At 52.9% G+C, this 26,497-nt stretch overlaps 2 protein-coding genes across 8 annotated transcripts in view; one reads left to right on the forward strand and one right to left on the reverse strand.

The window, feature by feature from the left end:
- Hps4 (HPS4 biogenesis of lysosomal organelles complex 3 subunit 2) overlaps nt 1-25,910 on the forward strand; it is a 36,892-nt gene extending 10,982 nt beyond the window's left edge. For 6 of the 7 annotated variants that reach the window (XM_076922402.1, XM_076922397.1, XM_076922401.1 and 3 more), the window contains 11 exons: nt 9,487-9,594; nt 9,920-10,036; nt 10,834-10,928; nt 12,473-12,545; nt 14,668-14,704; nt 15,215-15,311; nt 15,649-16,426; nt 22,221-22,353; nt 22,840-22,948; nt 23,313-23,415; nt 25,427-25,910. In XM_076922402.1, coding sequence (XP_076778517.1) covers nt 9,487-9,594; nt 9,920-10,036; nt 10,834-10,928; nt 12,473-12,545; nt 14,668-14,704; nt 15,215-15,311; nt 15,649-16,426; nt 22,221-22,353; nt 22,840-22,948; nt 23,313-23,415; nt 25,427-25,630 — 1,854 coding nt within the window. In that variant the 3' untranslated portion in view covers nt 25,631-25,910. The remainder of the gene's footprint in view (nt 1-9,486; nt 9,595-9,919; nt 10,037-10,833; nt 10,929-12,472; nt 12,546-14,667; nt 14,705-15,214; nt 15,312-15,648; nt 16,427-22,220; nt 22,354-22,839; nt 22,949-23,312; nt 23,416-25,426) is intronic. The other variant, XM_076922403.1, reaches the window with a different exon arrangement.
- Nucleotides 1,134-2,696, reverse strand: LOC143437560 (coiled-coil domain-containing protein 121-like). The gene has a single exon (XM_076922404.1). The coding sequence runs from the start codon at nt 2,475-2,477 to the stop codon at nt 1,134-1,136; it is 1,344 nt and encodes a 447-aa protein (XP_076778519.1). The 5' UTR covers nt 2,478-2,696.
- Nucleotides 25,911-26,497: the final 587 nt, after the last annotated feature.

A 26,497-nucleotide genomic window follows, 5' to 3' on the forward strand; every position in this document is an offset into this window, starting at 1 on the left:
CTGACTGGGGAAGCCAATGTGCCACTCCCTCTTAAACCCTCCAGGTGTCCTGTGCCCAGTGAGATGGACGGGTAACACCGAAACTCTGATCTAAAGTCCTTCCCTGTCACACCCCCAACTCCTACATTCCTTCCCATTGTGTGTGCCCTCTGACCCTTGTCTGTGCCCTCTGACCCTGTCTGTGCCCTCTCACCCTTGTCTGTGCCCTCTGACCCTTGTCTGTGCCCTCTGACCCTTGTCTGTGCCCTCTGACCCTTGTCTGTGCCCTCTGACCCTGTCTGTGCCCTCTGACCCTTGTCTGTGCCCTCTGACCCTTGTCTGTGCCCTCTGACCCTTGTCTGTGCCCTCTGACCCTTACCTTCATGTTTTATTTTGAAAAGTCACAATTGGGCTTTTGTTTTGTGTAATGATAAGCAGACTTCTATTTTGAATAGTCAAAGGTAAGCTTTTGTTTTTCAATAACATTTCACATGTAAGTTAACTCTAAGCCAAAGGTACATTCAACAATTCATTTTTAGCACAGTTTTGAATGAGTTCATGCTATAGATAAGTAAAAGGTAAAATTCTACAATGTAAGGCTGAGGCTTTTTGCCTGGAGCCACGCCCAGGACTCAGAGAGCTGGCTGTATTTTGTCACATGGAGCACATGGCCCAAATGCCCGGCATCACGACCCACAGCTCTGCAAACAATCCAGCCTCAGCCAGACACAAACGCAAAGAACCCAGTTCCCCAAATGCCACCCCACACCCACCTAAGACACCGATGCTCCTACTGTGAGATGGGCTGACTGTGTGCAAGGTGCCCCTTACAGAATGCACCCTGTCGTCGTGAAGGCCACACTAGAGCAGGGATTGAGCACCAAGGTCTACATTGCAACAGGGAGCATGGAAGGTGTGGCTTCTGAAGAGCAAAGCTCTCCCGTGCTCTGGAGCTTCCGGTTAGGATAGCCCTTGGGGTGCTGTGTGGGAGCCACGCCTGGGAGACAGGCCAGCCCAGGACCCCTCTGCCCCTCTGAGAAGCTCAGCCCTCTGTCCCCTGCTGCTTCTGTCCTCTGCATTATCAGATAGCATCGTCATTCTCTGTGTAGTGCCCCAGCTTCCGCTCCAGTCTGCTTCCTGGGACACGGCAGCCATTACTTAGGATTGACTTTCGGCCTGGCACTTAATAGACGGCCCAGTGCTGGTTGAGGAGCTGTCTGTGGTTTGGGGTGGTGGTGCTCCTGCTGCTGCCGGAGGTGCTCCTGCTGCTGCAGGCGTTCCCTCCCCCGGGTCAGAGCCTCCAGGTACCACTGCTGCTCTTTCCACCGCTGTTTTCGCCGTTCCAGCTTCTCCTTTCCAGCCTCCAGCTTGCAGAGTTCCTGATCCAGCTGCTGGAGCTGTGTTCGCAGCTGGCTATTCTCAGCTTTAATACCCTCCCAGAAGTCCTTGTGAGCTCGCTTGGCCACAGCATCCAAGGCCTTGGCCTTCTTCTTCAGCTCCCTGGTGATTTCCTCTCCAGACTCCAGCAGGTTCAGATCCTCCATTTGCTTCTCCAAGGAGGCCTTTTCCTTCAGGAACTGAAAGTGTGCCTCTCGGTCCACAAAGGAGATGTCAGCGTCTATGCTGGCTTCCTCCAACTCTAAGGCCTGGATCGTTTGTCGCTGGCTTTCCCTTACCTGTGCCATGGGCTCCAGGGCCTTCAGCTTCTTCTTCAACCTGGCCTCAAGCTTCTTGCCTCGCATCAGCTGCCTCTGGAGGTCTGCTGTGCGTGAGGTGAAGGTAGAGACCAGCTCTCGCCTCCTGTCCTTGATCCCCTCACACTGTCGGGTGTAGTCTTCCCACAGGGAGTCATACTTCCTCCGTTTCTCCTCGTTCTTCTGCTGCAGGTACTCAAGGAATGGCTTGCTGTCTGCTTTCTCAAACAGCATTTCCTTCTGCATGTCCTTGATGCCCTTTACGAGTACTGACCGTCGCCTCTTAGCCGCTTCCATCTCCTGCTCCACCTCAGCCATGGCCTCCAGGGTCTTCTTCCTCACCTTCTTCTCCAGCCGAGTCAGAGACTCTGGCTTCAGATAGGTGTTGAGAATGATCATGTGTGGAGACTGTAAAGGAGGGGCTTGGGAGTCAGCAGCAAAGGCAAATCCTTCTATAGAATCCAGGGGCTCACTGGGCATGCTGTCCATGTCTGTGTTGGTGACACTGACCATTGAGGAGCAGGAGCTGGGAACGCGGCACACCTCAGGGAAACATTGCTCAATTGGGGGAAGGTCCTCACTTTTCTTCTGGTCCAGGAGGAGTTCTGGCCACCTCACCCGGAAGTCATGTATGGCCTTTTTCCTGCTCAATAAACCTCTGTAAGAGAAATCTTCATGTATCCCCACTGTCTCATCCTTTGTAGGAAGTAATGGTGGTTCAGCAGCCCCATGGGGCAAAATGGTAGCTCTCGTTCCCTGTCTTTGAGGGTAAAGGGTACCTCGCCTGCTTCCTTTGGACTCCATAGTTCCTCCCCTTCTGGATGCAGGGCGTTGCCCCTCCCAGATCCTACTACCAGGGGCTCAGAAGCTCAGCACTCTCTCCTGGCTACAGCAGTCCTTCCTGTTCATCCTCAGGGCTCCACCGGCACAGACAGCCACCTCCCCCACGTCCTTCCAGTGTTGGAGGTACAGGCCTCTGTGGCCCAGGCAGACCGGAATGTGGACTGTTAGTCTAGTCACTAACTCTGGTGGGTGGGGCTGGCGAGGGGCGGGGCTTGTGCCAAGGGGGCGGGGCCTAGATAGACCCTGCGCTTAGAGCTGTAGGTTAGTGTTCAGCAAAGTAGAAAGAAAAGATGGGATCCTATGGTAGACAGCTTTCTCAGTCCTGCCCAGAAGACCCTTTGAACCCGTGGCCTACACTATGCGGGCTGGGAGGGAGGGAGGGAGGGAAGGTACCGAGGACCTGGAGCCTCCAGGCTCTTGGTTTTGCTTCGCAGTGTGGAGTTTTGGCACAGTCTGGGTCTGTTCCACAGGCTTTGGACACCCTTGGTGCCTGCTGAGTTCCCTGTGACATGAGCGTCCTCCTGATGGGAAGGGTGGGGCTTGCACCGCCAGCTACCTCAGTTTCTCAGGAAGGGAGAGCCGCCTCAAAATCGCATCCTGCACAGCCACCTCAGTGCCGCAATTCGTGTTGAGAAGGCCCCGAGTGTGGAGCAAATAGCCTAGGAAAGGACATGAAGGAGGGAAACCTCCCACAAACAGCAGCTGCGAAGAGCCGAGGACCCCTCCCTCAAAGCATGGCCACTGCACTGGCTGGCTCTCCTGCTGTGAAGAACAGTTGAGGAACCCCCTCCCCAGGAAGAGGGTACTTGACTTGTGGGACAGGAGGTTTCAGTCCTTCCTGGCCAGGAGACCCACGGGAGCAGCAGGAAGCAGGGAGACATGTCCAGCTGTCTGGAGACTCGGGAGGAGCCTTCTGGGATAAGCCATGCATAGTTGATGTTCTGTGTGCCACCAATGACCTCATCTCTTGCCCTGTTCCGGAGCTTGGGTCTCAGTTCAGCCCTGCTGTGTGTGTGCTGTGGGCGCAGACAGCAACTCGGTGCCCAGGACATGTGAAAAGGGTGTGGGGGTGAAAAAGGAGTGAAAGACAATGAGCAGAAGCCACAGGGAAGGGAAGGACTCAACAGACACCTTTAGTCCAGCACTGGGAGGTGCTAGCATAGGCTGGCCGATACTGGGACCCTGGGATTCTACCTTTTAGTAATGGATACACTGTGACCTCTGACCTCTCCTCTGTGTCTCCACCTCAGTGTCAGTGACAAGGCCTTGTCCTGTAGATGCATTCACCTCACTGTTCATCACAAGGGAGAACTCTGTTGATTCTGAGGAATATTAAGAAGCAGTTCCCCTTTCTCCCATGAACAGGCAGGCTGTGGTCAGCAGGGCCTGGAGAACCAGGAAACATCAGGTGGCCTCACCACCTGCATCAAAGAACAGTGTCCCATGGCACATCCCCAGCACGTAGCCCCATGCCCAACACCCCACTGCACCATCAAACAGTGCTGGTAACGGGATCAGGAAGCCAGCTCATCACTGTACAGGATTTGGCTTCACACACCCAGCTAAGGAGAGCCACATTATAAAGGTCTCTTCTAGAACCCATCTGCCTGCAGATCTGCCTGTCATGTTTATGGGGGGGAGCAGTGTGTCCTGGTCCCATTTGCTGTCTAGGCCTTTCCAGCCCTGCGTCCCAGCCTGCAGCCTGACACAGAGCATGTCTGAAGGAATTCTGTGTCCCTGAAAACACTGATTGAAGTCTTTCTAGAGTGTCACACGTGGCCTTGTGTGCCTTTGTCTTCTGTGGGACACCGTGGCTTCGTTGGGATAGAAAGATGGCAGCCCTCTGGGAGCCTTTCTGCTGCTCACAGGAAGAGCCCTCCTCCCACAGCAGGGCTGGACACTGACAGAGGGGAACACTCCTTCTCTGGCTCTGCCGACACCCCTCCCGAAGCCTCACTGTGTCCGTCTCTCCACTGGACTCTGCTCTCAGTGTTTTTGTCTGGGTTCTCCCAGAGACTTAGTTTGCTTCCTGAGTCTTCTCCAGGCTGTTGACTCTCACACGTGCTGTCGACTGGCTTCCGCTCCAGAGTCCAGAGTGACAGACTCTCTACTCCTGAGCGCCCTCTGTCATACCGTTCTTATTTCCTTTAGCAGAAACTGTTCTATCTGCACAGGAATGTTCCTGGTTGAGTGTCTGCACCCAGCAGTTGAGGCTGTTGTGTCACACTGCCTGGCTTTGTCACTTCTTCCTGCGTCTCTTGGTTGGCAGAGTTTTGGAGGATTGCCCTCCTAAGAGGTCTTTCTGAAGCCACAGGGAGGAGGAGCGGACAGCAGCCTTGTGCTCAGGACAGAACTACACTTGGAAGGAAGGAAGCCCAGGCTCCAGCAGGAGCACAAAGCCAACAGTGGTGAAGGTCTGGGCTGAAGTGTGAGGTGTGCTGAGGTGTGAGCCTGACTGCAGCATCTGTGGGAACAGTGCATAATTATAATAAAAATGCTCAAAACATTGGCTACGTATCAGACGGAAGGGTTAAAGAGCCTGTTCCTGTGGGTAGCTGTGGGCTTGTAGAGGCTGGAAGTCAGTCTTCCTCAGTTGTCTCCACCATATATTTTGAGACGGTCTCAAAACCTCCTGATTTAGGTAGGCTGGCCAGAGATCTATCCTCCTGCCTCCACCTCCCCAGTGTTAGGATGACTGGTGTGCACACTGCCGTGGCTGCCCTGTCTTTGAGAGCTGGGTATTAAGCTCAGGTCCTGCTTGCACAACCAGCCTTACACATGGCGATTTTACCAAAAAGACAATAAGGTCTCTTGCCTCTCATGTCACCTCGGAATGCAGAGGGATGGCAGAATGCCGCTGTGAGCAGAGGGGACATTAGGGAAAGCAAAGGGGCGTCGGAGAGAAAGAAATCACAATGATAATCATAAACTGTGACCAAGAATGGGAACACAGATGGGTAAGGCTGGAGGAACATGCAGAGACAGCAGATGAAAGCACAGGTTCACAAGCTTCAACTCAGGAAGAGTCCCGGCAGGACTTCTATACACAAGCTGTGGTGGTGGTGTCACAGGGAAGACTGGGCGATACCCTGTGCTCAGAAAGCCAAAAACAACCTCCAAAAGAAGTTCCACGTGATACTGCAGCCTCCTCCCATCCCAGTCTGCTTGAGCTGAGAGGAAGGGGCGGGCAAAGCGCTCCTGCAGCTCAGTCTGGGTTAGTAGACAAGTGTGCTATCTCATTGCTATGCTGACTACATGCAACTTATGCCCTCAGGCCTGGTAGATTCTCTGGCCGCCCCTGGATAGCCTGCCCTGAAGTGGCTAATGTTCTACTGTAGGGTATTGCCCACATGCTGTGGGAGTGCGGGAGCACTCATGGAGGGAGCACTCGCTGAGGGAGCACTTGCTGAGGGAGCACTCAATGATTAGGTGTGTGCAGCAGAGGACCCAGCCTCCTACTCTGAAGACCTGCTGAGTGTTAATTACCCACTGGAATCTCTGGGTGTCATGCACTCCCTCTCACTTTAGAGTTTTAGGGTCGTGCAGCTCCCACAGACAGATGTAACCCACCTCCTCCGCTTGGGCTCTGAGCTATCAAGTCTCAACCTCATTCTCAGTCAGTGAGAGCTATTCCTGGCCAAGACCAGGGCTCTGTCCTTGATGCACTCTCTAGCCTGTACCCACCATCCACCGCCTTCAGCTTCTCAGTGCCCTCCCCTCCTGTTCTGTTCTTACCTCCCTGAGATAGGGGCAGTAACAGCCACACTAATGCTCCTAACCTGAGTATGTTTCATGACCTCAGGCCCAAGTTAGGTCACTTTTCAACAAGGTGGCACTCAGCTGTTGTGGGAAACCCGGCTCCCAGAACAAGCATCCTGAGACTTGCGTGGAAAATGTAGCCATTCACACCAGTGACTCAGGTAGCCTTGAAGTGCCTGAGTGCCCAGCTGCAGTCACTCGGGTATTTGTAAGTGGCATGGTATCATTCTTCATCTTTCTCTTCATTGGTGGGTTTCGGTTCCAGGCTATGTGACTGAGCTCCATAAGGGACTACTGACAGGGACCGTAAGAGGGGCTTTCTATCAGCAAGTGCTTACAGAAGCAGGAAGTGGACCAGGCTGGTAGCTCTTGTTCAAGCAGCTGCAACTTAAGTTAAGGCTCTGTGGTTTTCTTTCCTAGTGGACTCTCGTCTTCCCATAGCTGCAGCCCTCCATGTCAGATAGTCTATGTTGTGTTCCAGGGGAGATGGGAATAGTTGTTATACTAGTCAGGGTTTCTATCGCTGTGATCAAACACCATGACCAAAGCAGCTTGGGGAGGGAAGGGTTAATCTGGCTTACATTTTCACATCAGAGTCCATCACTAAAGGAAGTCAGGACAGGAACTGAGCAGGACAGGAACCTGGAGGCAGGAGCTGCTGCAGAGGCCATGGAGGGGTGCTGCTTACTGGCTTGCTCTCCATGGCTTGCTCAGCCTGCTTTCTTATAGAGTCCAGGACCACCAGCCCAGGGATGGCTCCACCCACAATGGGCTGGGCCGTCCCCCATCAATCACTAATCATTAAGAAAATGTTTTGCAGGCTTGCCTATAGCCCAATCTTACCGAGGCATTTTCTCAATCGGAGTTCCCATCTCTCAGATGGCTTTAGCCGATGTCAAGATGATATAAAGTTAGCCACCACAGGGCACTCATCCCAGAGAAGGAGGCCATGACAGACCAGAGTCCATTCTGGTGAGCCAGTGAGTTTTACTGGAGTTACTAACAGGCGTGTTTACTGGTGGGGGTGCCATGGCCAGCTGTTCTTTCTTATTGGTTCTCTCTTGAGGTAACAGAGGGCAAGAGCATCGGCAGGGCAAGGCTGGTCTTGCGAGATCTTTAGGGTTGCTGTTCACTAATACAATGTTCATCTGTCTTAAGTCTAAGTCACGTTGCTGAGGTAGCTAACCTGCCTGTCTGACTTCCCCTGAGGCCAGAAACTGCCGTTTGGGTGTTGAGCAGGGGATTAAGTAAAGTAGCCTCTGTTCAGGAGCTGCTTGGCTCTAACTTCCAGCCTGGCCTGGGAGCTGAAGTCTTGGGAAGGAAAGAGGGACACTTAGAAAAGTGATTGTGATCTTTAATGTAATTTATCTCTAAAACGTTTTTTTATGGAAATTCTCTAAGAAAGTTCTTCTGAAAGACTCTCTCTAAAAAGTTCTTCTTCAGTTCTGCTTAAAAAGCTCACAAGTTTACACAAATTCAAATTATAAATTGAATAAGAAGTTTACAGCAAGAGTGTTTAAGAGTAATTATCTGGCTTAACATTTGTTACCTGTCACAGCTCTACCAGTTCATGGAGAGTTAAAGACCATAACTAAGTTGCCATTGAAGTTTTGTATAGATAAACCCAGTCAATATTTTATCTTCTGTCCTTGCACCTATAGTAAATCCTCAGTTTCCTTTTTATGACCTTTGGGTAGTGGTTTTACAACCTCTTGGAATGTGCTCTAAGTTGTAGATGCCTGCTTGCTTTTTCAGAAGCAATTAACTCATGACACTAAAGCCTGGCAGAGTTCTCATTGCAGTTTTGACTATCAGAAAAGGACCTAATAGCAGTCCTATTACACAGGAGCTTAATAATTACTAATATAATTTTAGGGATTTATAATTACGATATCATCTATTTGTCTATATAGCATCACTGCAAGACAGTACATCTTCATTGTTTTGCAGAGATCTGCTCAAAAGGGTGAGCTAATGCCTAGTGATTGAAATATATATTTAATAATAACAGGAAAAGTATATTAGTAGCAGGAATTTTTCCTAAAATGTAATCTTCTTGGCTTTGCCTAGAGAAGCGAACCCATCAGTAACTTTGACAGTCCATGGTGGAACCGTCTCAGGAAGATCATCTGCTAGTTTTTAGCTTCTCCTTCATGACTCCTGGCAGGACGGGGTTCTAACAGGAGCAGAAATAACTCAAAGATGCCTACATCACTAAAACCCAGCCAGCATGGGCTACAGCTCACAAAGCCAGGAAGCTGGCACACTGCACAGCCTGCAGGCAGCTCAACAGATTGAAGAGTGTCCTTTCCTGGTGCCTCAGTTGATACAAGCCTCTTCAGGAAGCTGGGCTCGTCAGAGAGACTCTTAGCAGTTTTTACCACTTATATCCTATTAGGGGGAGAAGGGCCTAGTGAATCTGTTCAGCTTCAGGGACTTCCTGAAGCTATATTGTTTCCTTCCTGAGCCTAAGGAGCTTCTCTGCAGGATGGAGTGTTTCACTCCCTTAGCTCATCTGCTGCTTCACCCTCTGTAAACGCCCCACATCTTAAGGAGCTGAGATGGAGGATTCTAACTGCTGTAGAGGGTGGGATTTCCCTCTGCCACTGACTTGTTCTGAGAAATCCGTCTCCCTCGTGAGGGCTGTGGGCTTGTTATAGAGGCAGGACTTGCTGGGTTTTGTCTGCTCACCTGTTGGAAGTGGCTTCTCTTTTCCTGATCTTCAGCTGTGACCTATGCAGCTCAGTGTGTTTGCTACCTCTCTGGGTTGCAAGGTGCTTTCTTCCTGTTCAGTTTTCTGTCATCGTAAATTTCTAAAGCTCTTTCCTTATTTTATCTTGAGACCAAGTCCACTGAGCTAGGGACTCTTCCTCTCTGGTTCACACAAAGTGATTGATTGCCCCCCCCCTTTTTTTTTCCAACAAAGACCTCACACATGTTAGGTAAACACTCCATTGAGAAGCCATGCTTCAGTCCTTTACTGAGGAATTTTCTAGATCTCACTGTAGTTTAGACTGACCTAGAATTCACTCTGTCTGTAGCTCAGGCTGATCATCCTATCTCAGTCTCCCAACTGCTAGGATTGCAAGCTTAGGCTATCATGCCTGGCTAGGAAGTGACCTCATGGGCCTGTGGCAGATGACAAAGAGAGCCTGGATTCTGATTGTGGCCTCAGAGAAAAGCCACAGAATTGTCTGGTCTCCCTCTGCAGGCTCTGGGGTGTGGTGTGGAGCTCTCTGATGCTAGCTGCAGGCAGTTTCTGGATCAACTCATTGGATTTTTTCATTTCTACATGGGCCCTGTCTCCCTGGCCTACAAGGTAAGAGTGCAGAGGGCCAGGGGCTTTGGGCCCTTCAAAATCAGCAGTGCTGGACCAGACCTTCCTTGGGCCTGTCTTTGTGTTATGTGGTCCATGTCAAATGGCACACCTAGAGCCCCTTAGGGACGCCTGTGTGCCCATGTGTCTGCTCTCCCTTTCTCTCTGGGCTGGTATACCTTTCAGCAGCATATTCCCTGATTCTATAGCACAACTGGTCAGACAGGGATGGGATGAGACAGACCTGAGAGCCCCCTGCAGAAATGCCACCATTACCTAGAGGCTGTGTCCTGATCTCAGGCGCAGACTTCCTCTGTCTTTCTCTCAGAGCTATTCTCGGGAGGAGCTGAGCTTGCAGTGGGATACCCTCATCACACAAGTCCTCAGGAGCACCAACGAGTCGCACAGGATCTTCAATGCCCTGTGGAACCTGGACAGAACCAAAGTAAGGCTGCAGGCGCTCCTGTTCACTGCTGGCCTGGGGCTGTGGGTGTGGGCGCGGGTGTGAGGTGCTTCCGAACCCCTGTGCAGCATGTAGCTAGGGGAGTGAGGGTGTATGCTTCCAGCAGTTGAACAGTTTCCATGCTGCCGCGTGAGAGGCGGGCTGCCTCTCGGAGCCTTGCTTTCTCTTGATGGGTCAGGGCCCTCCTGGACCACTCTGAAGGCCAGGGAGGCTGCACTGACAGGGACCAAGCAAACACTTTCATAGGGTGTCATCATTGCCCCTGGAGGTTTGGCCCCAAAGGCCTGAGGGCCCCTTCTCTCTCCACACAAATGGCACGGGCTTTAGTGACTCCCCCAAGGTGCCTGGCTCACATTTGCACTCTGCTGAATCTGAGAGAGGCGGGAAGTTCTGTTTCTGAAGCAGTTCATTTCCCACTCGTACTGACCCAGTGAGCACTGTCAGCTGTGTGGCTGGCCTGTGTCTCAGGTCTGAACTTTTCCCTTGCAGCTGAAGAAAGTGGCTGGGACTCAGCATCCCCAGAGCCTGTGGGTGGGGACTACAGTGTGAGTGACATCACTCTGCATGTGTCACCTGGTTTTCGTCTGTGCTGGTGGCCAGGCAGGAGGCTGTTGTGTCTGGGCAGCTCTGGACAGGCTCATGTGATTTCCATGGTTGAGCAGTTAATTCCTTACAGAACTGTAGGCTGGCTTGGGTTGTAATCCCCTCCGTGGCCCTGAAGCCCACTCTCCAGCCACCCAAGCACTTGTAAACATGCTCACCCATCTTGTCTTTCGCAGGTGGAGCCCCTGCTGCTGCTGAAGGCAGCCCTCATCATACAGAGCTGCCAGCGCTCCCCCCATGTGCTAGCCGGCTGCATCCTCTATAAAGGACTGTGAGTAGCGCCACCTCTCCTCACCTGCATGCCTGCCAAGCTTCCTCTCACACTGCCTTCTAGTTCCATGCCAGTGTATGCAGTTCAAAGACCGGGTCATGTAGTCTGGCCCAGGGTGCATGCCCTTGCAGCTGGGAACTGTGTGGGTAGAATGTAGTGCAGAGCCTGCTGTGGGCAATAGCCAGCAGAGGCTGTGCTAAGTTATGCTTCCAGCCCTCCCTCCACACAGAGAGCCCCAGGGCCTGACAGCCTCTCCTCATGGAGGTTCGTGCTCACTGCCGAGGCAGGCCGGGCCTTGGGCAGGGCTGAGAGATGCACCTCAGCCAGTGCTCTCCAGGGGTGGGGCTGGGGGGCTGTTCAAGCCCTGGGTTCTCTTCCTCTCTGTTCTGCCATCTTGGACAAGTAGCCCGGGCCCAGTCCCTCTCCTGGGGTGTGGAGAGTGAAAGGCTGTGTGAGAGGCAAGCACAGACCCCCGTGAGCATCGTCTACTCCCTCTCCCCCTTCTCCTCGGTATGACTTTGTCTGTCACTCCGGCATAGATGGCATCAAAGGGAGTATTTGTGGCAGCCAAGGTGGCTCAGTGAGGAAAGGTGCTTGCCACCAAGACTGGTGACCTAAGTTCCACTCTGAGACCCACATGGTGAAAGGAGAAAACTGACTTCCACAGGTCGTCCTCTGACCTCCACAATGCTGTAGCACTTGCCTGTGAGTGCACACTTGTACACACACACACACATACACACACGTACACGCACACACACTTATACACATGCACACTTATACACACACACTTATATACACACACACACACACGTACACGCACACACACTTATACACATGCACACTTATACACACACACACTTATACACACACACTTATACACACACACACACACACACACACACACACACACACACACACAACTTATACACTTTATTCTGAGACAGTCTCTCACCATGTAGCCGTAGCTACCTTTGAACTCACGAAGATAGGCTGCCTCCTGAGTCCTGAGATTAAAAGCATGTCCAAACCCCTCTGTACCAATTGCAGAAAGTAGAGGCCCTTCTGCCTGGCTTTTAGCTATGCCCATGGCCAGCACCTAGCAAGATGTCCCACACTGTCCTTCTGTACTGACCCACATGCTGACTGGAGTGGCCCTCAGGACTCATGTGTGCAGCGAGGTGCTTTTGTTTCTGTTGGTTTCTGACATTCTCACTGTACACATAGCCCAGGCTGGCCCAGAGCTCAGAGAGGAGCTCCCTCTGACACCATGGGTGTCTTTGTGCTCTGAGTGGTTGGTCAGTGATTCAGCGTCGTTCTTTTTGATGAGAAGCCACATGGCAGCTCATCCCTGCCTGGTTAGATTGCTAACTTCTAGCTCTCACTGGGGCCTGCAGAACAGAAGATCCACTGAGAGTCCGCCACACGAAATTCATGGCAACCACATCTCAAGACCCTCACATCCAGGGACACTGGCATCTCTGGAGCTGAGAGGTCCCAACACTTCTTCTCAAGGCCTTCTTGTCTCTGTGTCTTACCCCCAGGATTGTGAATTCCCAGCTCCCACCTTCCCTTACTGCCAAAGTCCTGCTTCATCAGACTGTACCTGCAGACCAGGTACAGTATGGCCTGCAACCTGGTGGGAGGGAGGCTGACCAGAACACCTGCCACCCAGCATGGCGGGCCAGGCTCCACGTGGCCGACAGGTCTAGGGCACCCAGCGTGGCGGGCCAGGCTCCACGTGGCCGACAGGTCTAGGGTACTTCCTGGCATCTGCCACAACTCTTCGTCTGTTGGTACAGTCAGGAGTCCATGAGGAAGAGCCGGCACTTGCCCTATGTGCTGGGCTTAAGCACTGGCTATTCCAAGCCCAGCAGAGCTGTGCACACTTGGCTCCCGTTAGCACAGACCTGATGGCAGTGAGCAGTGAGCACACGCAAAGACTGTATCCTAAAGTAGACGGGAGAACTGCTGGCTGGGCACTGGTGCCTCTCATGCCAGCCCCAGGAAGCTGAGGCAGGACAATCGTGAGTGCAGAGCTACCCTGGGCTACATGCTATGATTCTGTCTCAAAAACCAGACAAGAGGAGAAAGAGAGAGAGAGAGAGAGAGAGAGAGAGAGAGAGAGAGAAAGAGAGAGAGAGAAGAGAGAGGGAGGGAGGGAGGGAGGGAGGGAGAGAGAGAGAAGGAAGAAGAAGAAGAAAAGAAGGAGGAAGAGGAGGAGGAGGGAAGGGAGGAAGGGAGGAAGGGGGGAAGAAAGGGGACGGGCCCAAGGAAACCCCGAGTTAATGTGCGGTCATTGTGTTTGTATGAAGAGCAAACACAACCATGGAGAATGAAGTTGTCCACAGGCAGGTGGCGTAATGGAGCAGGCCCTTAATCCTAGCAGGTCTCCAAAGGCAGAGGCAGGCGGATCTCTGTGAGTTTGAGGCCAGCCTGTACAAGGCAACTCCCAGGACCGCTAAAGCTAGACAGTGAGACGCTATTTTGGGACGGGAGACCCAGACAACAACAGCATAGGTGCCATGGTTCTCACCACGGTTGCCGTCTTGCCTGCCTGCCTGCCTGCCTGCCTGCCTGTCTGTCTGTCTCTGTTCACTCTCTCTCCTTCCCTTCCTCCTTCCCTCTCTCACTTTCTCCCTCCCTCTCTCTTTCTCTCTCTTACTTTGTTTAAATTTTGGAGATGGACATCCTACTGGCTAGCCTAGTCTACATAGAGGGTTAAATTGCTGATCCCTCTACTTCATCTCCCCAATGCTGGTGCCCTAGAGTGAGCCACAGGCTTGCCTTGTTTGTGAATTTCTGTTTCAAATGCTTCGCTGACCTCTCTCCTGCCAAGAGAGTGAGCTGCCATGGAGAGTCTGGGAGGGCGCGGCTTCCTGTGGATGGTGTGTCTGTAGAGCCGCCTTCATGGCTGGCAGCTTGGAACTTTAAGGTTGTTCTTGTCTGTCTCCTGTGACTCAGCTTCTGGGAATCCACACTGAGGGAGGACAGGACCCCCATCCTACTAGTAAAGGGAAAGCATGTGGACAGCTGCCTGAGGAGGCTGTCAAGCTGCTGTCCAGTGCAGCAGCGCTGATCTGTGGTTGGGACAGAGGCTCATGGCCCCAAGAGTGGGAATGCTTTCTCACCTGTACAGGGGAGTACTGGTTTCTAGCCTGTGGCTTTTGCATGAGCTGCCACAGACGATCTCAGAGATTTTAGTCTTAGCTAGAGATTTTACAATGAGTGTACTTGTTACACTGTTTTACATAGAACTATTGAGTTTTACTGATGCCTCAAAGTAGTAAAAGGCATTCGCTTAAAGGGAAACTTCCTAAGTATCACTGGGTTATTAGCTTCAGAGTGAGAGGTTCCGTAAGTTTGTTTGTTTGCTGTTGCTGGGGACTGGAGCCCAGGGCCACTTGTGCTTCGCCTCTGAGCTGTGTCCCAGACTCTATGGCTCTGTGCCAGACTGGGTTCCCGAAGGTGGACTTGAGTGAAAATCCTTACTCTGGTCTTGTGGGAGGCAGTTATTAGTTCCGAGCTGCTGTCGGGGAGCCTGAGTGGGCTCAGTTCTTGCCTCTTCCTGGCCTCTCAGGAGCAAGTGGCCCTGCTCCATCTGCTGGGCTCTTTGGGCCAGGGTCACTCTAGCTCCCTGGGCTTGGCTGAGTCCTGTGAGCAGATGGTGCCATGAATTCTTGATGGTTGTCAAGAGAGCGTGGCGTCTGGTGCCAACCTGTGTATGTGCTTGTTTCAGAGGCTGCCTGGAGCAGGAGCGGCCCCACAGGGAACAGGTGCGTGCTGTGGTGGACAGGGGTGTACTGCCTTTATGCTGGGTGGGCCAGAGAGAACTCAGCCAGCGTCTGTGTGGATTTCCTCTACGTCAGACAGAAGGATCTAGACAACTGAAAGGACAGTTGCCCTGTGGCACCCTGATTTTTAAGGACATGGTTTTGAGCATGCCCCCCTGTGACTCCATCCTGTGACATTGCTTAGTCCGAGTCCAGCGTGTAGTGATGGAGAGAGAGGAAGCAAGCCGGTGAAGTGGCATCCCCAAGGGGCCCTGGCCTCATTCTAAAGCCTCATTTGGCTGAGTTCTTGGCAAGCTAGAAACCTTTTCTTGTGATTGTCTTGTCCGGCGTCTCCCTTTTCCTCGCTGGACTGCATCTGTGCTGCAGTTCTGGGCTGTGGGCTGAGGGAGCAACTCAGGGCTACTGCCTGCCTAGCGTGTAATGTAAGTGAAACTCATGAGCGCCAGGGCCAGCCTCCTCCCTGAGTCCCGCCCATGTTGCTTTTCTTTGCAGGAGCAGCGTTGCCCCCTGATGTGCAGATCACCCCTGTTTTTCTGAGTGAGGAGGAAGTTGCCAGCCTCCATGAGTTCCCAGTAGAGCATGAAGCTCGGTAGGTTCGGTGTACCCAAGGGCTTCTTGTTTGCTCTGCTGTCTTGTCAGGGGTGTTGATCAGTGGTGTCCTAGCATCAGGGCATGCAGCAAGCTTAGTGTGAGACCCAGTGTGGAGTGCTGGGTGACTGACTCTGGCCTTGGCCACTTCTGCTGGTGATCCTGGCCTCACCACGGACAGCCCTGAGGACCAGATGTTGTTTCTTTACCTTCCTTGTTTAACCACCGCTGTGGCATCTTGATGGATGCCTGTGCCTTTCAGAAGATCAGAGCCTCAGTGTCCCCATGGAGGCCTTTGTCCCACAGTCTGCTGATGTGACATCTCTTTTGTTTGCTAGACTCCAGGAAAATTCATTTCAGTGCCCTCCCTGGGATCAAAGCACCCCTGCCCAGGCAGAAGATGCCTGGACATCAGCCACTATCCTGGAGCCCACGCTGCATGATGGAGCGTGGCCAAATGGCAGCAGGGCAGATGAGCAGATGCCGAGGTGTGAGCAGGAGCATGCTGGGCCCACAGGACTGTGCACCGATGCCTGTGGCCAGGGCTCTGGCCTCAGCAGCCGGCTGCAGAAGGAGCTGCGTCTCTCTCAAGAGAAACTGGACGTGTCTGAAATACACATTTCTGAGGCTCAGGAAGCCTTTCCCCTTGTGCCTGCCGTGGGCGATCAGGAAGCTACCCACACCAGCTGCAGTGCACCCACACTGCCTGAAGACACAGCTGTTTGCAGCCGTCTGGACCCTTCCTCTCTCAAGAGGTCCCCAGAGAGAGGAAGGCTGGAACAGCTTGCAGACCTTCCCCTCACCAATGGCCAAACCCAAGTTCTTGGTACAGACCCTCTACCCAGCAGCAAGCCTCCTGTGGGTGTAGAGCCCAGTGTGGAGCCATATGGGAACGGAGCCCAGGAGACTCACTCGGTCCTGGCATGCAGTGAGCACTCAGCTGACTCTCAGGGTCCCAGCCCCTCGACAGACAGAGTCGGCTTCAAGCCATCCCCATCTGGTCCCCATGCAGGGCTCGTGCCCATGAACCTCTATACCCACAGTGTGAACGGACTGGTGCTGTCCCTGCTGGCTGAAGAGACTCTTCTCAGTGATACTGCAGCCATCGAGGAGGTGGTGAGTGTCCTCTGGCTCCTCTGTACCTTTGTATCGCATCACTGTGGTCACACATGTCACAACACTGTAGCACACATGCGTCACATCACTGTAGTTACATGTGTCACATCACTGTAGCACACGTGTGTCACATCACTGTAGCACACACGTGTGTCACATCACTGTAGCCCACACGTGTCACATCACTGTAGCACACATGAGTCACATCACTGTAGTTACATGTGTCACATCAGTGTAGCACACACGTGTGTCACATCACTGTAGCCCACACGTGTCACATCACTGTAGCACACGTGTGTCACATCACTGTAGTTACATGTGTCACATCACTGTAGCACACACGTGTGTCACATCACTGTAGTTACATGTGTCACATCACTGTAGCACACGTGTGTCACATCACTGTAGCCCACACGTGTCACATCACTGTAGTTACATGTGTCACATCAGTGTAGCACACGTGTGTCACATCACTGTAGTTACATGTGTCACATCACTGTAGCACACGTGTGTCACATCAGTGTAGCACACACGTGTGTCACATTGTAGCACACATGCGTCACATCACTGTAGCACACATGAGTCACATCACTGTAGTTACATGTGTCACATCAGTGTAGCACACACGTGTGTCACATCACTGTAGCCCACACGTGTCACATCACTGTAGTTACATGTGTCACATCACTGTAGCACACGTGTGTCACATCACTGTAGTTACATGTGTCACATCACTGTAGCACACGTGTGTCACATCACTGTAGTTACATGTGTCACATCACTGTAGCACACGTGTGTCACATCACTGTAGCACACACGTGTGTCACATCACTGTAGCCCACACGTGTCACATCACTGTAGTTACATGTGTCACATCACTGTAGCACACGTGTGTCACATCACTGTAGTTACATGTGTCACATCAGTGTAGCACACACGTGTGTCACATCACTGTAGCACACGTGTGTCACATCACTGTAGCACACGTGTGTCACATCACTGTAGCCCACACGTGTCACATCACTGTAGCACACGTGTGTCACATCACTGTAGTTACATGTGTCACATCACTGTAGCACACACGTGTGTCACATCACTGTAGTTACATGTGTCACATCACTGTAGCACACGTGTGTCACATCACTGTAGCCCACACGTGTCACATCACTGTAGTTACATGTGTCACATCAGTGTAGCACACGTGTGTCACATCACTGTAGTTACATGTGTCACATCACTGTAGCACACGTGTGTCACATCAGTGTAGCACACACGTGTGTCACATTGTAGCACACATGCGTCACATCACTGTAGCACACATGAGTCACATCACTGTAGTTACATGTGTCACATCAGTGTAGCACACACGTGTGTCACATCACTGTAGCCCACACGTGTCACATCACTGTAGTTACATGTGTCACATCACTGTAGCACACGTGTGTCACATCACTGTAGTTACATGTGTCACATCACTGTAGCACACGTGTGTCACATCACTGTAGTTACATGTGTCACATCACTGTAGCACACGTGTGTCACATCACTGTAGCACACACGTGTGTCACATCACTGTAGCCCACACGTGTCACATCACTGTAGTTACATGTGTCACATCACTGTAGCACACGTGTGTCACATCACTGTAGTTACATGTGTCACATCAGTGTAGCACACACGTGTGTCACATCACTGTAGCACACGTGTGTCACATCACTGTAGCACACGTGTGTCACATCACTGTAGCACACGTGTGTCACATCACTGTAGCACACGTGTGTCACATCACTGTAGCACACGTGTCACATCACTGTAGCACACATGTGTCACATTGTAGCACACTTGTGTCACATCACTGTAGCACACATGTATGTCACATCACTGTAGCACACACGTTTATTACATCACTGTAGCACACGTGTCACATCACTGTAGCACACACGTGTGTCACATCACTGTAGCACACATGCGTCACATCACTGTAGCACACATGTGTCACATTGTAGCACACTTGTGTCACATCACTGTAGCACACTTGTGTCACATCACTGTAGCACACTTGTGTCACATCACTGTAGCACACACGTGTATCACATCACTGTAGCACACACGTGTGTCACATCACTGTAGCACACGTGTACGTCACATCACTGCAGCAGAGGCATATAGGCTCTGGGCTTTTCCTTCCCTGCTTCCTGTGGTCTGATGGAGCACAGCTGTTGGAGGTCGAGCTGACATGAGTGACCTGCACACAGCTCTCCCTTGGTGCCATGTTTCCTTTTCAGTTGCCTGCAGCAGTGGTCATCTTCCCATTCTGAGGTAGCGAGGCCGTGCAGGCCAGGCTGAGCTGCCCTCTCCTGGCCCAGCTCCTGCTGAGGCAGCGCAGGCACCATAGCCAGGCATCTGTCTTCTAAAGCACACGGCAGCCGGGGTGGGGTCCCCAGGAACCCGAACTTCCTCAGACCCAGCCTCACACAGTGACTTGGTGCTCCTTCTCAGAGTACGTTTGCGATCCAAACTGGCTGTAGAGGCTCTGCAGCTGGTCTTTGCTACTTTGTGGGTTCTTTTTTCCTACCCCTTTTCCCTCACCCCTGGTTTCACCGCTTCACACTGGAGTGGGGGTGGGATTCCTGAATCTAATTTCTTTCCTTTTGTTTCTTCTTTGACCACCACTACTACCACTCACCTTCCTAAACAACCAGCAACCACCCACCCCACCTCTCGGGGCCTTAACATTGATGTACTCTGAAAAGCCCCAGAATTCCAAAAGTCACACAGTCGCAGAAATCTGCAGCTCACAAAACCATGCTTCTGCTAGAGCATGAGGCAAGTCACGGTCAGCTGCTGCGGGCCGTCCAAAGCAGCCCACATCCCCACACTTGGGCACATTCTTATAATATTTCTGCGTATTTTTTTTTAAACCAAAATTCCAGAATTCTCAAAAAATGTTGCTTCAGGGCTCTTTCTGAATAACCACCTTCCTGAAGCAGTGAACTGAGCTCTAGGGTCTGGGCCCAAGCTGGCGATAAAGTTGCCATGGTAACAGCCTCACTGAGGTTGGCAGGAAGAACAGTTGCTGCAGGGCAAGTGGTGTTCTGGGGCTCGGCTTGTTTTTCTTCTTAAATCCACATTATTCTGAGGCAATCTCATTGGCATGCAGGCCATGTGGCCCTTCACTGAGGAGCCAGTCACCTTGGAGCCAGGACAGGTCGCCAGGCATCGTCTGCTCCACAGACCCTGCCTGAAGCCCAGAGTGGAGGCTTTCTCTGTGTGTCCTCATTTCATATGGCTGGGTCCATCTCTGCTTTAGCATAGCAGGGGGGTTCTGGCTGCCTTCCCCCTCAGATCTCACTGTGCTGGACCTCAGGAGTATTGCTTTGAAGGCCTGGTGTTTGGATGTGCAAAACAAACAGAATACCCCTCTCTTTGCCTCTGCCCCCTCTGAAGAGACCCAGCCCAGGCAGCCTTGGAGAGGGGCAGTCTGCGTAGTTACATGCCGAGCTAGCTTGCTGTGTTCAATGTATCCTGGCAGGCAGGCCCTACAACTCCTGTCCTGGGAGGGAAACAGCCTTGTGAGGTGGAGACCTCATGCAAGTGGCAGGTCCAGAGTTCCCGCTGCCTCTCACCGCCCAGCCCTCGCCTCTGTCCCCAGCTAATCTGTCCTTGCTGAAAGGTTGAAAGCGGAGAGGAGTGTGTCCAGCCCTCCGCAGCCTGCTCTGTGGGAGGTGTCAGTCATGGCTCTGACCACAGCCTCTGCTGGCCTGTGCGGGAGGCTTGTTGCTGGTTGGGCCCAGGAAATGGGATGCAGGTCATGGAAGACAAGAGTTGGCAGTGCTTTCTGGGGGAGGGAGCTAAGAGCTGAGTAGCAAGATGATCTGAGAGACTGGATTTGAACCACAGACCCCAAGTCAGCTCTGTAGGAGAACTTTTGTTATCATCCCTGTCTTAAATAGAAAGTGCTTCACCTGGCTTCTCTGCAGCTTTCCTGCTGCTTCCTGGAAGGCAGACAGAGTCTCTGCAGTGTGGTCCCACGGGATGGCTGGATGGTGGTACAGCCCTTTGAAGAGGCTGAGTCCCTGTGGATCTCTCAGGGTCCGCGGGAGGCAGCCCAGGAGGTGATGGGGAAGAGAACTGAGCTGTGCCGTCAGTGGAGGTACAGGAAGATCCCACCGGGTGCCTAATGTCTCTGGGCTTGGCTTTCAGCTCTGCACCCGTGATAGTTACATGGGCCTTCAGTTGCAGGGAGCCTCTGGCTGCATTAGGGCATCAGGGTTGGGTTGGGGGCAATGCCTACTTGAAGTCAGGATGAGAGCACTCGGTGAGACACTCAGTGGAAGAGCTTCCCATCTCAACTGTGTGGGCTGCATGCACACTGCTCCAGCCTACTACGCTCCGTCACCCACCCTCAGACGCGGTGTGGACTGAAGTCAGATGTCTACAGGCCACTCCGAGACTATGCTGCATATCCAGTCAGCGAGCTTTTTACAGGGACTCAGGAGGCAGACATTCTCAGTTGTACAAGCTCTGCAGCCTTGTGTGGTTCAAAATCAGGCAGTGTGTGAGTGGTGTGAGAGGCCATGACATTCCGTGACCTCCCCATGGACTCGTCACATGTCACAGTAAATACCGTAACAGTTGCTAAGATGTATACACACAGGTCACCTGTTACACCTATGGCAGCACCTAGTCACCAGTGAGAAGCCTCCTCCATATGTCAGGCCTTGTGCTGGTCTGTGGTTAAGCTACAAGCTAGGCAGGACGTTAGAGCAGGATACAGCTGGTTCACTCTCTGGTCCAGTTTTCTCTCCCTTGTTAGCAGCTTGAGGGAGGGTGGCTGTCATCAGGTCCTTGAGGTCCAGAAGTTGCGGTGCAGTTGCATGGCAAGCTCCCTGGGTGTCCCAGTGTCTCCCCTGCCCTCAGGCAAGCACGGCTTTGAAACCTAGGCTCGTTCGCATCTGCTGACCCAGGATTGGTGGACTGCTGACGTCAGCAGCAGAGCTGGCTCAGCCCTCACCTGCTTTCTCAGCTGTGTGCTCTCGGGGGAAGCCAGTGGCTCAAGTGCCTGGTGTTGGCTGCGCTGGCCCATTGGCTCACTCTGAAATCTGTTCACACACCACTTCACTGCTGGAGCTCCTGATAGTGTGTTGTCCGTTCCTACAGCCTTTCTTGGCTCACATCCCTCCCAGAGTCCTGAGCACAGGCCACAGGACCAGCATGCCTCAGTCTCCTAGAAGCTGCCCATGCTTCATGGGATAGATCAACTCAGTGATCTTCAGCCAGGCCCTGCTGGTGTTGGGAAACACTGGAACACCAGGCCACCATTATTGTTAAAACAGACAGTCCCAGAGTCGGAGAGATGGCTCAGGGGTTTAGAGTACTTGCTTGTTCAGAGGCCCTGAGTGCACCCACAATGGGCAGCTCACAGTTGCCTGTAACACCCATTCAAGGGATCTGATGCCCTCATCTGAGCTGCATGTGTGCCATATAACACATGAAGAAAGGGGGTTGGGGGATGAGTGGTACACACCTATAATCCAAGCAGTCAGGAGGCAGAGGCAGAAGGCTTTGCACAAGTTAGACCAGCCTGGTTTTCTTAGTGAGTTCCAAGCCAGTCAGCACTACATAGCGAAGCCCTGTCTCAAACAAGCAGAGGCAGCAGATGAGTGCAGCTTGATGCTTTAGGAGACACTGCCTGGCTTTGTTTGCTAGGTCTAGTGGCCTTTGAGGCATTGTCTAGGTACTTACCTTTCAACTAAGTTTGCCAGCCTGTGACCCACTCCTGGCCTCTCTGCAGTACCACAGCAGCCTGGCATCGCTGAATGGGCTGGAAGTCCACCTGAAGGAGACACTGCCCAGAGACGAGGCTAGCCTCACAGGCAACACATACAACTTCCTGCATTATGACCGCATCCAGAGCGTGCTCTCAGGTAAGGGACAGGTGCAGGCACCCAGCTCCATATGGGTGGAGGGAGAACCCAGCTCCAGTCAAGGCAATACCGCAGAACACAGCCCTCTGGCCTCGGCTAGGCAGTGGCCCCTGAGCTCACTGACAAACACTCCTTTGTTTCTTTCTTGTTGCTGTTTCCCGAGTGGGAGCTTGTGAGTTCAAACACCTGTGGCAAGGTGGGCCCCAGTGTGGAGCTGGTACGGCTTGCAGTGGGGCCGCGGTGTGGAGCTGGTACGGCTTGCAGTGGGGCTGCGGTGTGGAGCTGGTACGGCTTGCAGTGGGGCCCCGGTGTGGAGCTGGCACGGCTTGCAGTGGGGCTGGCGGCACTTTCTCCCAGAAGCAGCAGTAGGGTGGGCATCTGGACTTTGGGCCCAAACTCAAGCTGCAGCCTCACTGCCCCCCACTCAGGACTGGGCACAAAGAGTCAGGCAGGACTGCCACTCACTGCCTCTGTCTCCTTCTGAAGCCAACCTGTCCCTAGTGGCTGCTCCCCAGGACCGCCGGTTTCTTCAGGCCGTCAACCTCATGCACTCCGACTTTGCCCGGCTGCCTATGCTGTACGAGATGACCATCAGGTGAGCCTCTGAGCCCTGCTTCTAGCATCCCCCACGGAGGTACTCTCTGGGCCTGGTGGTGAATATGGTTGGTCCCTTTGGAAGCCATCCTTCCATGTGTGCCTGGGTCAGGTTAGGACAATGGCAATATCCTAAGTCCTCACTGCCACAGAGCACAGGGCTCCACCATTCCTGAGTGTAGGCCAGACAGCACTGCAGGGTTCTAATTACAAATAAAACTTCAGATCAGACATTTCTCCACTGCCCATAACCCCCAGAGCCCACCTGTGTCTTTTTATGGTGGCATTCCAGGGCACAGCTGTCTTGTTCCCATTACCTGTGGTGACACAGACAACACAGGTTCCATTTCCTTCTCTGTTGTCAGGCACATCAGATGGCTAGAGAGAGAACGTCCCCTGCCCCTCTGTTGGTCCGTGGCTCTCAGAACTGGCCAAGAAAGGACTCTTACTGCTTCCAGAGTGAGGGATGTAAGCACACTTGGGGACAGTGACATCCCAGGCCATTGTCTCAGAGCAGAAGGCCAGGGTCTGACCCTGGGCCTCCATGGCTCTGCGGTGCACGCTCTTTCCCACAGGTCCCAGTCGCTGGGTGAGCTGTGGGTCTGGAGTCAGTGGGAACACACAGTGCCTGCCACACTGATGCCAGCTCTCTGCCCTGTGTCGTCTGCTGCTGACAGCACAGCCTGTCCTCTCTAGCTGACAGCCAAGTGTTAACTTGCATGTGGAGCCACTGCTCTGGGATCTGGTGTGCTGGGTGTGTGGCTGTTTGGTGGGAGGTGGCAGCAACCGTTCTGCCCACCAGGTGCTGGGGCTGCTGTGCGTCACTGTCCTAGAGCCAAGGGGGTTCAGTGTGGGGAGAGCTCAGGGCATGAGCGGGGTGGCCTCTTACCACAGTGGTGAAGGCACAGCTCCTTGGCACATAGATTCCTGTGGGCTCTAACCAGGAGCTCTCTGCTCGACAGCAGGAGGGCCAGCATTGCCACACAGGTGTGGCTCGGGGTTTTTCCCACCAGGCCCTTTGACCTTTGAGAGAAACCTCTCAGATATCTCACAGGGGCTAAAAACCCCTATGCCAGCCAGGTCCCGCAGGTGCCCAAGGCCCAGAGGTTCCCCTCCTCATCCAGCCCAAGACAGCTGATGGGCGGAGCCCTAGCAGCCCTGACCCCATGATTAAATAGAATCAGAGAAACCGAGTTTTGGTGGGCTTGAGGCAGGAATAGTGTGGAGGCCAGAGGTGACTAGGTGGATGTTAGCAGGTGAGCATCTCTCCTTGGTTTCTGTGCCCTGCAAGGGAAGGATTCAGCTGAGACACAGTTTAAGATGAAGTTTACTTCACAAAGCGGAGAAGTTGGGGTGGGCTTTCCTGGGAGAGATGGGGGAGCATCATAGTAAATGCTGATTGTGGGGTTTTAAGTGTGTGTGTGTGATATGTATGCATGTGTGTGAGATGTGCACACACGTCTGTGTGTGTAATGTGTGTGTGAGATGTGCACACACCTGTCTGTGTGTGTGATATGTGTGAATTGTGTGTGTGATGTGAGTTGTGCACACACATCTGTGTAATATATGTGCAATATGTGTGCATTGTGTATGTGTGTGTGCGCACATGTATCTGTGTGTGCATGTGTGTATGTATGTAATGTGCGCACATGTGTGTGCACATGTGTATGTGTGATGTGTGCATATGTTTGCGTGTGCACCACAGTATGAAGGTCAGAGGAGAGCTTGCAAGGGTCAGGCCCTTCTTCTATCCTGAGGGCTTCAGGGGTGGAGCTGAGCTTGTCAGTCATCCCTCTGGCCCCATGTTGTGGGTTTTTAAAGGTGTTCTTACGAACTTTATTAAATTGATGGCATACTCGTGGGGTAAGGTAGCCCTCCCCCCCCCCCCAATTTCCACTTTAGAGTATTCACAGGTTTTAGCACAAGGGTGTGGGGGTATCAAGTCTGCAGTGTAAATGGTACTGGCGTAGGGGATGCAGACCCTTAGGTAGTGAGTGTCCTCTGTCCCAGTGTCTGAGAAGTGTAGCTTCAAGGACGGTGCAGATGGGCAGCATACTGTCAGGAGCTCCTCTAGCAAGATGCAGCTGGGGTTTCCTTGGTTACCCAACACCTACCTTCTTGAGTCCTCATCACAGGTCCTCTATGCAGCACTCTGTCAGCTGTGGGCCCAGGTTTCCTGCTCTCTGACTCCTCCCAGGCTCCTTGGCTGGTGGGTGGGACAGTCCCTACTGCTGTGGCAGTGGAAAGGCAGGAGCAGGGTTGTTGTTATGTTGGCAGAGCCCCAGGGTTTGTTTGTTCAGTAACTGGGTCTTCAGAACCTGGCTGCAGCCACCGCAGACCCAGAGCTGAAAAGACAGGAGGACAGTTGCTCCCCAGGCCTGAAGGTCAAAGCTGAGCACAGCAGGCATTGGAGGCGTTGGTGTGGCCAGCCTGGGCCCACAGCCTCTGCTGAGCTATTGTCCTGCCTCCTCCCCAATAGGAATGCCGCCACAGCTGTGTACGCCTGCAGCAACCCTGCCCAGGAGACCTACTTCCAGCAGCTGGCACCCACTGCCCGCGGCTCCGGTTTCCCGAACCCTCAGGATTGTGCCTTCAGCCTCGCGGGCAAAGCCAAGCAGAAGCTGCTGAAGCATGGGGTGAACCTGCTATGAGCTGGGTGCAGCCTGTGTGTCACGGGGCCTGAGGAGCGGCCCCTCCAGACCGTGTCCCCAGTGCTAACGGTTGAGCAGGACCTGGCTCCTCAGTGGCAGCTACAGGAGGCTGAGTGGGCTCAGGTTCTGTCATGTGTGAGTGCCTTGAGTACAGTGCGGTGCAGAGCAGGCTGCAGGCTCAGGAATGCAGCTGCAGGAATCTCAGCTGACAGTCTACCTGAGGTATCCATGGTGCTTTGCAACCTTACAGTGCCGAGCTCCGGGTTTTTGAAGCAGATTCCCAAAGGCTCAAAAATAAAATGACAAAACTGAGTTCTGAGTGATCAAGCTAGCATTTATTTCTGTGACAGAGTGAAGTGTGGACACTTGACATGGCATGAGCCCGTATAGTCTCTTCCATTCTCCTCCCTCCACACAGAATTCTAAAGTCACAGTTAGAGCACAGAGCATCTGCATAGAACCCGTACACACAGACCTGTACACGGAACTCACCTCAGGTGATGGACAGCGCCAATCCCACGGGCCTGCTGTGCAGGGAGTGTCTGTACTGTGTTGCTGAGACTGTGCATGATGACAAGATGTGATTTCTTTTCCCATGTCCCTTGGCCTCATGGGTACAGAACTCATGGATCTGAAGAGCTGGCTGTATGTTTTCCCCATGGACTGTATACACCAGTGTGCCCGTCTGTGGAGACATAAGCCACAGTGACCTCCAGTCTCCTCCTCTCCCTAGAGGCCGCACCCCCACCCCCCAGCTACTGGCTGGCCAGAGGTTGATCTCCCTGCCAGGAGGGTCCTGCTTCCAGGCGGGCACAGGTATATTGATCTCCGCCCCTGACCAGTTCTTCAGGAAAGAAACTCATTCCAAGTTTGTTACCAGCTCTCAAGAAACCTCATGA

Source organism: Arvicanthis niloticus, chromosome 24 (genome assembly GCF_011762505.2).
Source record: "Arvicanthis niloticus isolate mArvNil1 chromosome 24, mArvNil1.pat.X, whole genome shotgun sequence".
NCBI classification, from domain to species: domain Eukaryota; kingdom Metazoa; phylum Chordata; class Mammalia; order Rodentia; family Muridae; genus Arvicanthis; species Arvicanthis niloticus.

Excerpts from the sequence above, each read along its gene's own strand:
- LOC143437560 (XM_076922404.1), bottom strand. The coding sequence starts at position 2,477 with ATGGAGTCCAAAGGAAGCAGGCGAGGTACCCTTTACCCTCAAAGACAG.